At 46.6% G+C, this 13,558-nt stretch overlaps 1 protein-coding gene across 4 annotated transcripts in view; it reads right to left on the bottom strand.

The window, feature by feature from the left end:
* The window catches only part of LOC107320244 (rho GTPase-activating protein 7-like), a 35,135-nt gene that overhangs the window by 3,933 nt on the left and 17,644 nt on the right, over nucleotides 1–13,558 (bottom strand). For 3 of the 4 annotated variants that reach the window (XM_032447369.1, XM_032447367.1, XM_015875924.2), the window contains 10 exons: nucleotides 7,872–7,943; nucleotides 7,278–7,359; nucleotides 6,655–6,718; nucleotides 4,773–6,094; nucleotides 3,942–4,112; nucleotides 3,421–3,577; nucleotides 3,010–3,208; nucleotides 2,328–2,547; nucleotides 1,006–1,120; nucleotides 485–696 (listed from right to left, as the gene is read on the bottom strand). In XM_032447369.1, coding sequence (XP_032303260.1) covers nucleotides 679–696; nucleotides 1,006–1,120; nucleotides 2,328–2,547; nucleotides 3,010–3,208; nucleotides 3,421–3,577; nucleotides 3,942–4,112; nucleotides 4,773–6,094; nucleotides 6,655–6,718; nucleotides 7,278–7,359; nucleotides 7,872–7,943 — 2,420 coding nt within the window. In that variant the 3' untranslated portion in view covers nucleotides 485–678. Of the gene's footprint in view, nucleotides 1–484; nucleotides 697–999; nucleotides 1,121–2,327; nucleotides 2,548–3,009; nucleotides 3,209–3,420; nucleotides 3,578–3,941; nucleotides 4,113–4,772; nucleotides 6,095–6,654; nucleotides 6,719–7,277; nucleotides 7,360–7,871; nucleotides 7,944–13,558 lie in introns of those variants that run through there. The other variant, XM_032447368.1, reaches the window with a different exon arrangement.

Here is a 13,558-nt window from a genome sequence, read left to right as displayed (position 1 = left end):
CAGGGGCCACTCCTCATGGTCACCATCAAGAAGGGGGAACAGCCCCGGCTCAGCTGTTCCCAAGTCCCATCACAAAGGCCCCTCCTCAGAAGGGCAGAGGACGTCATCAATGGCCCTTCACAGTGCACCAGTCATAGCAGGAAGGTGCAGGATGGCTGCTGGCCCAAGGTTAGTTAGCTTTGGGGTCACACTGCAGTGCCTGGGGCACCAAGAGCCAGGAGGATGGAGTTCAGGACACCCTGGAAATGAACAGCTGAGCAGGGGGCAGTAGCAGGAGACAGATGTATCATGGAGGATATGGGGAGCACAGGGCTGGCAGTGGCTTCACTTTCGGGAAGAATGAGCAGCTCCATGCTGCTCAAAGCCATGTGCAAGAAAGAAGACCAGAGCTGAATGCTGGGGTGCACCGAGGGCTCCCTGAGATAAGGGGGCTGGGAATCAGTTGTGACAAGGCTGCAGGACAAGCCACCCCATCCCCCAGTACCTGAGAGCTTGGCAGACAGGAGAGGAAGACGGTCAGCCCCCAAGTGCAGATCAGCAGGCACATCCATGGCAAGGACTGTGGAGGGAGGTGGGGCAGCAGCAAACAGGGCAGGCTTGGTATCGGTGACAGCAGCTGGGGTGAGCCCCAGTCCAGTGAGTGCCAGCAAAGTCCATAATAACAAGGAAGGGCCGAGGTCAAGCTGGGAAATCAGTCTGTGGGTTAAGATCCAAATGCAAATTAACAGGGGTGGGGGGGAGAGGGCGAGGGGCTGTGAGCAGACACAGGCACATGGCTGTCACAACAACCAGGTTCCAGCACAAAGCCCCATTTCTTGCCAGCTCCTTCAAGACAGGAGGGTCAGCCCTAACTGAGACCTCCCCACAGAGCATTATGGCAGCCTCTGCCTCACAGGCACCAGTGTGAATTTGGCAGCCCTCAGTTACACAAACACCAAGCTGACCCCAAGCCCAGGGCAGCAAACCCCCGCCCCTGCTTTTTCAGTGTGACAGCACACATCATACCTGGAAGAGCCTGCTGCACTCCGTTATCATGTGGGCCAAGCCCTGCGTGGCTGCCAGGTTCTCACTCAGCTCCCTCTGGTCCGGCTTCCCCAGGCTGCACTTCCTCTGGCTCGATCTGTGGATGGGGAAGGAACATGGCACTGCTGCCATATGGTGCATCATCCCTGACCAAGACAGGGGCACATCTCCTCCTGAGAGACAGGGCACAGCACTTCCCAGATCACATCACGCATGGCCACAGATAACTATAACCCAACTGCTCTGTATGCAGCCTGCAGCTGCTGTGCTCCTACAGCATCCGCAAGGACCACATGGCACACATTTCAAAATCAGTCCCCTCTTTATTACAAACTCAATCAATCACTGCATGGCAGAATTAATCCTGCCTTCCGACACTTATCTGTGTACATTCCTGCCAAACAGCTCCAAAATCTACTGGGAGATCAAGTCCTCAGCAGTGCACCTCAATGTCAACTCTGCACTTTGAAGTCTGAACCCTGCTCTGCAGCATTAATGCCTGGTTGCAGCAACCCTGAGGGTTCAAAGGAACCCCCTTCTGCACAGTGACAGCAAAGGCAAAGCTCTGACTCTCCTTTTGATCCTGATATTTCAGAGGAATGCTGAAGTGAAGGTACCTGCAGCTGGGAGGAGCAGCTGCCCTGTGCTTCTGTCTCACCCTGAGAACAGCCCCAGTCTTGAAGTCACCTATGAGGTCACAAGCAGCTGTGCTGCTGGGCACTGTGCTGCCTTCAAGGCCTCCATGCCTGTGTCCACACACAGGGGCACAGAGCAACCAGTTCAGCCTCAGGAGCACAGATAAGGCTGAATGCTCACTGAGATTCCATTTGCCTGCTTTGGCCAAAGGGCACCTTCCTCTCTGCACGTAGGAGCAGATGTTATGCAACCCAGATAGCTTAACTTCTACTTATGGAGATAAACGTGCAGGATGCCCCGACTCTGTTTGGCAGAAATAATCCCTTATCGCCCAGCGGAACGACTGAGAGCAGCTGCTGCCAGGGGTCTGCAGTCCCCACACATCCCACAGTAACACAGGCAGGGGGCACAGCTGGGCAGGAGGACAGGGGGCACCCAGAGCCCCAGGGATGTGCTGCCTCACTCACTCACCCCCCAGCAGCAGGACAGGAGGGGCACATGGTCTGTGCTCAGCCTGCACTGAGGGCAGCCCCCTCTGGGCCTCAGCACCCACATTTGTGACAAATCCCAACTGCCTCCCTTTAGAAGCAGGCACTGAGCCTGGGACAGCTACACTAAGCACTGCTCTAGCAAAGAAAAATGCTACTGCAAGCAGCAGAATGAAATACCGAGTGGAAGAGGAGGAACTGTCCCGTCTGAGGGTGTTGAGGTGGAACAGCGATGGAGCCAGACAGACAGCGATGTTGGTTGGGGTCATTTGGTTTTCCTCAACACACGCAACCACATCTCGTAGGAAGAACAGGAGAATTTTCAAAGCTTCTTGGTTCTCCTTTGGCAGAAGGAGAATGGCAGCCTGCACAGCCTGCAGCTGCTGCTCCTTTGGCACATCTGGAAACAGAAAACAATGGAAATCACACATGATTGCAGAGCAGCATCCATTACAGACATGCTAAGCAGGGCACTGAACACTTAGGTTCATGCATTGCCCTGTCACTCCAGCTCACAACACAAAGGCTGCTGTCACCATCACAGCATGTGTATGATTTTTGCCCACCACATCAATACACAAACTCCACAATGCTAGTGCACAACTTGTAGTTGTTCTTGAATGGCAATGCCAGTGGACTTACACAACTGGCTCTAGGCAGAACTGGTGCTAATTGCAGCCCAAATGAAGGCTTGTCTCCGCACACTGAAGTTGTCTTTTCAGTCAGGCCCTGACTCATCTGTCCGTCTGACACCAAGGAAGCCTCACAGCACCAGTCCCATTCTGTCCAGTTTCACACAGCCACATGCTAAAGGAGCTTAAGATATTCAAGGAATTGGAAAGCCATAGGTTTTGTTACCTACATTGGTAGATGTGGAGGAAGGACTCACAGAGCCTGCTGGTAAATATGGGCTCAGGGAGGTCTCGGAAATACTGCTTCACCATATCAGCCACATCAAAGGCTGACTGCCCTTCGTAGCACACACTGTTTGGGCTGGTTTCATTCATTTCCCTTAAGGACAGGATCCTGGATCTAACACCAGATTTGCGGAACAGGCCAACCTACAAGCAGAACAGAAAATGTTGAAGTCACCAGCACTCAAACCTCAACACAACATCACTGTTCTTTCCTTTAGATAGTTTAAAACCCTCTGGTAGCAGGACTTAGACACCAACATATTCTGGTGCCAATGGAAGCAGATGGCTACTACCCCCCGGCAAACTACGACTGAGAGCATTGTTTCTCTGCTTAGTGGCATGTCCTCAGTTCATACCTGGTCCAGAAAGTGGCTTCTTAAATAGTCCAGTGCCTGCAGGATGCCGACAGGCAGCGGGTGGTTTGATCGCTGAACGTTCAGCAGCAATGGGACCCCAAAGACATTTTTGTCCTTGTAGTCAGAGGCTTTTATTTTTTTTAACTTTGGTATAGTCCTGAAAACAAAAACCAGCACATCAAACTTAACAGCTCCCAGCACAGCCCTGCCCAGCCCTCTCTTGCCCGGTCCTGCAGTCCCTGAGAAGCACCTCCAGCACAGCCCCAAACACGGGCAGATTGAGAGAGAAACTACACAGTGCTCTGAAACCAGTCACACATTGTAACCACCAGCAAGGAGCACAAGTTTTGTCCACAGCAGATGAAATGCTGGAGCCACAGAAATAACCACAAAGTGGCACTAATTTAATGGGATGACCTTCCTCACTATGGATAACGTAACCTGGTCGGACAAGGAAATTCACCTTCTTGCATCAGATCCTCTCTTTCCAATGCCTTTTGCTTTAACAACAGACAACTTACCAGTTCCAGCCCTGCTTACTGGAAGGGGAGTATCTGTCCATGACAGCAGTGAGTTTCAGCAATGCCAGCTTTTGTGCCCGGGCCAGCTGGGCAGCCGATGGACTGTCTGTCTGCATGGAAAAGCCCTCCATGTTCCCATTGTCTTCCACAGACCCATGTTGCTTCCTGTGCCTACAGGATAAGTAAGAGCTGGTCACTCCAAAGGACTGTTCCCATTGTCTCTCTTAGTTTTCTGCTTGCTTCTGTGAAATCCCCACTAAACACAACCCGTGGCTGCCAAACAGCTTGTGGTTAACTGCTGTCAAACAAAGTGCTTCTCTCTGCGGCCGTACCAAAGGTTTCAGTAAGAAGCACAGTAAGCCAGCTATAAGTCTGACTCTATATATCTAAGTATTGATATACATAGAGTCATAAAATCATTAAGGTTGGAAAAGAACTTCAAGATCATCTAATCTAAGCACCAGCCCACCCCACCATGCCACTCAGTGCCACATCTCCACAGCTCTTAAGCACCTCCAGGACAGTGTCCCCGCCACCTCCTTGAGCAGCTGTGCCACTGCATTACCACCCTTCCTGAGAATAACTTTTCCCTACTACCCAACCTGAGATCATGAGAGCCCTGCTTCCAATGAGATCAGAGCAGATGTATGTAGACCTCGTGCTGCCTACAGCCCAGAACTGCTTGGCACCACCGGTGCAGACTCCAATACCCAGAGCACACTCCCTTAAGAACATTTTGTTCTGGAATAACAATTCCATTTTCAGTGGAGAGAACCAACAGGGAAAGCTTCCAGAAGGGCGTTTTAATAGGGAAATTCAAGGATGACTGACCTGTTGGTCTTTGTAGGATCTGCCATGAACGCCAGCTCTGTAGAACTGAGCTCCTTGCCCAACTCAGAGCTGTGCTCTCCCTCAGAGGACAGCTCAGCTGCTCTGTTAACTTCCGAGTGCTCTGTGTCAAGACAGATTTCTTTAGGTGAGGAGGGATACAAAGCCGTCAAGTCACTGGCAAAGTCCAAATACCCATCATCTGAGTACTTCTCTGTCCACTGATCAACCAGCTTTCTGAGACCTTTGACGTCTTCTATGACACTGTTCAGTTCTGAAAAAACATCATCATCTCCAACTTCTGCTGCCTCCAGCTTATCGAGTTCAACATTAGGCATGTTGTCATACACACTCAGCCTGTTATCTGTGCCTGAGATGGGGCTCCGGGGGGATCTGGAGTCCTTGGACCGGCTTCTGCTCCGGCTCTTTCTGCAGCCAGTTCTCCAGCTGACAGGAGAGTCGTCTCCTGGAGACACGGGACTATTTGTAAGGGCTTTGGGGAAAGTGCCAGGTTTGTGGTCTTGTGGTACTTGAAACATCTGGTTCGTTTGTAACTTCACTTCATTGTTTCGGTTTCCCTGAGATACATCGCTCCATAGCAGGAGCTTGCCAGACTCTGAGTCCTCTGCACCCCTCCCCTTTCTTTCACAGCAGCTTTCTGGTTTTTTAAGAGGACGGGCAGTGCTCACTGTTCTGCCGTTCTCAAACTTACTGTTGCTATTGCAGCATGGAGGAGAATTGCTCTTTGTTTGGGTGCCAGGGAGGTCAGCGATATTTACACAGTTAAGCATCTTCATCTTCTCCTCATTAAGTCCTTCCAGAAGGAAAGGTTCACTTATGATGGGTTTGGCCTTTGATTGACCACTCCTTAAGTTGCAGCTTCTTAAGTGCAACTTCTCCATTTTCTTTAGAAGGCTCTTCCTCTTTTTGTACAGTGACTTATCCCAAAGCTTCTTCTCACTGGTGGTATTTAAACATTCACTGGGGGGAGGTGAACAACTAAAGGCAGATTCCAGCAAAGCAACTCTACTGCAGGAATTCAGGCTGGTTTCCATGTCTTCAACAGACTTTGGGGAGCTAACAGCATCACTGTCACCGCTGCTAGCGCTGTGAATTGATGACACATCGTGCTTGTCACCATGGTCCAAAAGGACGCTGTCTTCATTGCCAGTGCTCTGCAGTATTGGGCTGCCTGTGAGGGATGCACAAGCACCTTCTGTGGAACCTTCTAGGCTCTCAAGGCGAAACCACTTCTGGCTGCACCGCTCATACACCCATTTATTACTTATTGCACAAGGTTCATCATCATCATCAGAGTCGTCACTCTTGGAAGGAAAAAAATGAATAAACATTTCAAGGGCAGTTTTGAAAACATTGCATTATCAAAAACGTAAGTGAAACAAGACTGATTGCCTCCAAAACCTACATATGGAAATGTGAACATTCAGTTACCAAAGGTCTACCCTGAGCTCTGCTCTGCCACTTGAAAAACATGGTGACAAATTACACTACAGTGTGCTGACAAGTCCTCTAAGATTACCACAGGAAAAGAGGGCAGATTTGATCTCAGGATAAAAAAATTCAGTTTTGCAGCAAATCCAGAGCATTTGGCCAGATGATATTTTTACCCAGAGACAAGAAATCAAACACTTCATCATTCTTCAGTGACCAAAACCTTCAGGTAGAGATCCACTCGGCTGTGGGACTGTGGCACATTTCCCTCTTGGAGACCCTCAGCCACATCGAGCATCCACCCCAGGTGCTGTGTTTGCTGTGCTGCCCACACACAGTGAGTGCCTGGCAACAAGCAAACCTTCATTCACCTTCAAAAAATTATTTTAATCACAGTTTTACTGAGAAAATTAACTGCATTTCACAAATGTACCTGTTTGCTCTGACGATTTATTTCCACTTCCATCAGCGCACACTTATTCAACGTGTTCAGCCGTCTAGGGTAGAAGAAGAAGAGTGCAAGTGTTGAATTTAAGCTATTTTTTAATTTTTTTTGTCAAAAACAAACATGCTCCAAACTAGTAGCAAACTTCTAAACTGAGTCAGCGTTACTTTGGTGCCCAAGACTGGTGCACAGCCAGGTGTTCTCCACATGTTTTGGCCCAACCGGTGCCCACTAACAGCCCCATGACATTCACAGGTCCAGCTCTGCCATCTTAAAACAAAAGAAGACTGGACTTAGCTGCACTTGCATTCAAAAAACTTAAAATGAGCTTTAAGGATTGACCGTGAAAAACTGATTCAAGACTTCGAAAATGAAACAACACTGAGCTGACTTCTTAAAGGAACACAAAAAAATGAGGTTGTGAAGTGAAATCCTTGAAAGGAGTTATTACCCAGCATTTTATTAAAGCCAGCAGAGTCAATTATGCCCCAATACAGTCACAGCATCATTGGCTTCGTCATACTCTGACTCAAACCGAGCCAGGAACAGCTGAGTGACAAACACCTTGTGGAACCTGCAGGTGTTAAAGATGATCCATGAGTAACATTTACCTGAACAGAGATTCGATTGCATCTCCATCTAAAAATTCATGGTCTTTCCTCACAGTCCTTACATCAATAGGAAACTGCATATCTGCAAACAGAGAAGTTGGAGCTGAAATGTGAATTATGCTGGCAAAGACAGGTAAATTTGCTACAGGTTTGACATAGGCCAAATACATCAAAATCTATTTTGACAGTTTCTCCAACATTCTTCTTCAAAAACACCATTAAAACAATCTCACTCAAGACTGCAGGCTGCAGAGATTTGGATGGGTTTGGATGCAGTCTGTGTGTCAGACAAGAAATAAAGGCCCAAAGAAGAGGCCAAGTAAATTATAAGCAGAAATTAAGCAGAAATTTGAGTTGCACTCTAACCACAGAGAGACAAGTTCTGGTCCTTTGCAGAATCATCCTGAGGCCACACCAGCCTGGTGAAGGCATCACTCCTGCAAGAACAAGCACCATGCTGCATGCTATCTATGGGTTTGCATGAAAATACTGCAGAATTTGGAAGTGCTCCCATCAGAAGTGCCAGGTTCTGAAAGATTATTCATATCAGCAGTTCTACTTGAGCTCAGCATCAGCTGCTCTTTGGGATCCTACCTTCAAACAGCTGGGCATACTGGGGAAAGCCGGCAGCCCGCAGCCAGGCACAGGCTTCTCTGGCTTCAAGTTCTGCAATGAGAACACAACATTGCTCACTGGTAATGCTTTTACAGAATATGCAAGCTAGTTTCATCCAGAGGATTCCCATAAGACCTTGCTTATGAATTTATTGTCAATATACTACTAAGAGAAAGAACTTACTGCATCCAGTGCATTTACACACACATACCTCTGTAGTAAAGGTTCTGACATAGGATAGACATCAAACGAGAGATCAGTTATAAGCACATATTTGAGATGTCATACACCAGGGCCCTCGTACAGCAAAGACCATTTGTACACTCTGAGCTGATAAGACGCAGACAAACCCTATAAATAGGCCTTAAATCCCATCACAACATTAATAATGTGGACTCTGCCCAAGCATTCCCAGAACAGGGGTTCTCAGGAGTACCTGTTGCTAGGGCCCATCAATATTTATTTCCTTGCCAACTACCCACTCGACTTGGCAGCAACTTCAGCATAGCAGATGTCAAGAATTAACTGCTCACTTTCTGACAATCCATAGAACCCGATGGCCAACACTTTACCATTCCCACAGGAGCAGGAGCAGAATGTAACTTCACAGAACACTCAACAGATGCCTCAATAACATAAACATGTTTACACGACTGCATGCCAGAAGGCTCTAACTCAGCACAGACTGGCAGCTCCTGGGTCTGCTGAAGGAGAGGAATCTCACGCTGCACACTTTTTACATCCACATGTACTACAGCACTTGTTAGAACAGACACAGACCAAAAGGCAGAGATTCCTTTCACAGGAATGTTATAAAATCACATTTAAAAAGGCAGAAATAAATCTGATATATTCCTCAGTGGCCTATATATACTGCACTAACATTTATTATTACACCCAACACTGTAACAATCTTCACCAAAGATGCAGCACTCACAAAATACCAAGGCAGGGGACCAACAAAACACAAGCATTATATTCATAGAGAAAACTACAACAGAGAGCAAACCTGCTGACAGGAACCAGGAGAAGGACCAGTACAGCAGCACAGCAATCCAAGGTTTGCATCTGGGTCAGCACATGGAAGTACAGCCCAGCAGTCTCACGCTCAGCTCTTCTTGCTGCACCCCAACAGGCTGGATGCATGATATTGTTTTTAGAGCAAACCAAACCCAAGCCATGATGAGAACAAGAGGCAAACAAATATCTCGTGGCTAGCAGTGACACCAGCTATGAGTAGAACAGAGAATTCAATGTTTTCCCACCTAGAGGTGGCCTCTTCCACAGGAAGAAGGGTTTGTCCTACAGTTTTTGCAGTTCTATGCTCGTGAGAAAGAACATATTTGCTCAACAAGGCAAGTTCATGAGGGACTTCTGCTCCTCCCTATGCCATGCGAGCACAGGCAGGAGAACAGGCAAGACAATCCTGCCTTATTATTATTATTACATATTACCCCAATCTGGAAAGCAACTGGAAAAAAATTCCAAACAATTTTGCTCTTTCCCAATCTCTGATTGCATGGGAAAACTCCTCTCCCCACACAGAGCTAACCCTGCTACAGCAGCAACAGGCAAGAGGACACCCAGGCACCCCTCCTTGAGACCTGTTCTATTGGAGATGAAAGATGACTGACCCAGCCCAGCCAGTGCCACTGCCCCCCAGCCCTGAACCATTGCTCTGCTCAGCCGCCTCCTGACCAGCAGCCAGCGGTCCTCCACAGTGTAACATGCAAAGACTAATGGCATTTTATTAATACAAGTGAAAGTATCCTTGCTTGGAATGTTGCCAAGGTAATTTAGGCTCCATACAGACAATAAATACGTACATCTGGAAAATGAAAACAGTGAGATATCTGGCCTTTGTTTCCTACTTTACTGTCATGCTGTTGTTTTGGAATCACAGCCAACTCCTCAGTTAGCACAGCTGAGAAGTGCAGTCTATCCCCAGACCTTGCGGTGTGCTTAATTGCATCTTTATCCAGCTCCTTGGCATTAGCTTCCCAAACTGATTACTGGGACTCCCAAGCCACCATTAAGATCTTTACTTGGATCCTTGTCATTAGCCTCCCTTGTCAGTTACTGGGACCCAGACAAGTCTAAAGGCATTTTCTTTGCAGATCACATTAACTAGCTTGGCAGCATTGGCCGATCTTTTAATTGCTTCTACCTAAGTTAGAGGAAGTGCTGTTTGCTCCATGTGAATTTCAAAGGACTCGAGGGTGTCTAACTCGCTCTGACTTTAGAGGAAATGGGAGTACAACTCTCAATTTCTAAAACCACACTTGAGCAGTATTCTCCAAGCAGATCGGAGATAAAACTCCCCGCAGTCCCAGACCCAGAGCTTCTCCATGGTTTGATCCTGCAGGCTGTCCAACAGCAAGTGCAGCACTCTCTATGGCTGGTGTTTTACAGGGACTGAGATATATTCCATGTAAAATACTTAGGAGGAGCTACATGGAACAGCTTGGGTAATTGCTTGATTCCAGTGCAGCCAACATCAATAAACCTGTATTACAGAAGTAAATAGTGTGAAACAAGCATCTTGCCCATGCTGTGTCACGGCATAGCATTAGGCTTTTCTTAGTTATACAAAATGCCAATAAAACTACTGCACAAGAGACAAGTTCAACCCACAGGTCACAAATCATGTACTCGAGAGAACTCATCTGTGAGCAATTTATTTATGTGAAAAGAAAGCAGGCTTATCAGCCCCTCCAAGGTACACTGAGCCAGCCTGCAGCTGCGGAGTCTGGGTCAATGCACTGCCTTTGCTTGATCAACGCACCCTAAAGATGAAACCCCGGGTCATTCAGTACAGCCCAAACAACCTGCTCATTACCATCTGACTGAAAAGCACCATACAACTCCCTGTTGCCCTGTGTTTACCACAGGCTACGTAGATATGGGTACACACATCTGTCTGTACAGGCTTTCTCATTCCAACTACATGTGTTCATTTAGAAGGAATACCTGCAGGTAAACCCACACTGCACAGCTATCTGAATTGGATAGTGAAACAAGGCACGGTGCTCTGGGTAGGCTGGTCTCAGAAGAACTAGAACATTTAACATTACTTCCCCAAAAGTTGACTTCAAATCACTACTGGCTGAGTGTTTCAGTCATCTCTTTCTCTGAAATGAACTTTCACCTCAAAATTGAGTGTTTCCATTTTGAGAGTAGAGATACAGAAAGAGGCAGTTTCACTTTTGCTTTCCTAATAAAAGACACTCAGAATTTGTCTTTTTCAGGTGGTCAGAGAAAAGCTGCATGATTCGGGTTCAACTGGTAGGGAGGAAATACATAATACAGTGCAGAACACACAGGTAATACATTAAAACAACAGTTAAAAGAGATAGAAGGGTATATGAGGTAATGGGGAAGAATGGTCAGATCCACAGAAGAAAATTAGCAAACACGATGATTTAACATAGTAAGTAATCAGATATAATCAATAAAACTAACAAAACCAAAAACTTCCAAACAAAGAAAATCCATTGACTGAAAAAGTATTTTCCCCATGGACAAAGGCTGAAGAGTCACTGTCTGTGACATCATCCCAAATGCAAATGAAATAAAACCCAAATGAAATCCTGATAGAATGCAGGCTCAAGAGGTTTAGCAAATACTTGCATGAGTTCTCTACAGCAGTTTGGTTTGGCCACATTCACATCCTTGCTTTGCTTTGTTATTTGCAAGTATTTGAGGCCACAGTTTTGCTCAGATCAATAACCTGGGGACAGCAGCTCTTCCTTACAGATAGGAAATTCGCCGGTCTTTATGAACAGCCAATGTTTGTTTGTGAGTGACTGATCAGCTCGCATTCCCCTCATAGGCTGAAACTCTTTCCAATGGTATTTGATGTTTGTTTGCCAATCTATTCCAAGAATGCATCAACAAGAAAGAAAGAAAAAAGAGTACTGGTTAATCCCAGCATCTGTCATTACAGACCAGGAACTGGTTTTATTATATAATTCATGTTACTTGCTATTTTCCCGGATCAAGCTCATCATTAACAGAGGGTCTAAAGTTGGAACCATAATACAGACTGCAACAAGAGTCAAGAAATGGGTCAATATCCACGTTGCTTTAAGATAACTTTCTTTGGAGCAATTAGGTAGAAATGGAAAAGCATTGCTACGACGCCACTGCTGCCCTGACCACACACCTGGCTCCTACAACAGGTCAGAAGGTGGCTTAAAATCAATGTAAAGGCCAAATAGAGCTATATTCAAATGTGAATGTAGGCTCTGCAATGCACTGATGTATCTCAGCCATGCCTTGTAGCCAATTCTAATCTCTTCATGCTAAACTAAGCTCTTACTCAAATAAGAGCACACAGTCCATGGCAGCTTTTCAAACATTCAAGCATCTAACATCTTAGCACTGCACTCCCAGCACTCCACGGGCTTTGCTCTCTGTTCTGCGGATCCAACTTGTCCCTTGTCAGGGTTTAAGCTCTGCACATAACTCGTGCTGACCTCTTCCTTCCCCAAAGCACTTGTCTCCCCCAGCTGTAGGGCGTCACAAGGCTGCTTATTTGACGCACTGTGTTTAAATAACCCACAAGTTTTTAAACAACATTTCTATCAGCATTACATGGTTAGAAGACATCCAGAAATGTCAAGACTCCTCGAGCTGGGTTGGCCCAAAGTGGGCTCAGCACCGAAGCCACTGCAGCTCACATCAGCTTAAAGCCCTTGGTAAACATCCAAGGTCTTAGAGCTCCAGGCAGCAAATCTCATATGAGACAAGCTAAATGCTTAAAGAGCAACCGCCTGAGGCACTGAACCTGCATCATGGTTTAGTTGTGATTTTCATCTTAGGAGATAGCAAAGAACCCAAAGCCAGTACTGAAGCCACCACCAGTCAAGCTTTGGTTCTGGGATGGCTGGCAAGGTCCTTTCCCAGCTCCTCTCATGGCAGGGCTGGCAGCATCTGTTCTGGCATTGTCAGATCCAGGTATAGGTCTGGCGACCACCTGAGCCTTGGTGCTGCCTCTCACAGCATCGTGGAGACAAGACAAAAGCCCCTTTGGATTTTAAGTCTCATTTAAGCACATTAAAGATACATGGCTGCATCCTCCATAACACCTGCAGTTGATCACAAGGTGCCCACTACCAAGTGACAGCTATAAAAATGTATCCACTCCAACACAAATCAACAGGAGCCTGTAAGGCTTGGAGACTTCAAAGCCTTTCATTTTGGTTATTAATCTACTTTGTCTTTATAGACTTTCCCAACTCAAAAGAACATCATTTCACATTCCGGATTTGAGGATGATGCTCAGAGAAGAAATACTGAGACTAAAACTCCCAAACAACCAAAACCCATTAACAAAAGCATTTCAGATCAAAACATAATGTTTTGCCTTTGCTGCCTTCAGATTTCAGTACTATTCAGTCCTTCCTTAAGACTGAACTAAAGCTCACTGCCAGCCTAATCATGACAGGAGGTTATGGTCTTATTTGTGCCCAGGCACGACACAATTCTTGAACCAAATAATTTTTCCTTAGATGGGTTGGCTGTGTAGGCTGTTTCAAGACATGGAGTTGGCAGGTCACAATAGTATGTGTTGTCCTGGGAGACTGCTGACAGAAAGCAAGAAGTGGGTTTCAATTCTTCGGTTTATTTTAAAGCAACAAGACAGATAAAGCTGGTTAAGTTAG

The sequence above is a fragment of the Coturnix japonica genome, chromosome 13 (genome assembly GCF_001577835.2).
Source record: "Coturnix japonica isolate 7356 chromosome 13, Coturnix japonica 2.1, whole genome shotgun sequence".
NCBI lineage: Eukaryota > Metazoa > Chordata > Aves > Galliformes > Phasianidae > Coturnix > Coturnix japonica.
The sequence above is the reverse complement of the archived record's forward strand: the minus strand, read 5'-3'. Positions and strand labels throughout refer to the sequence as shown.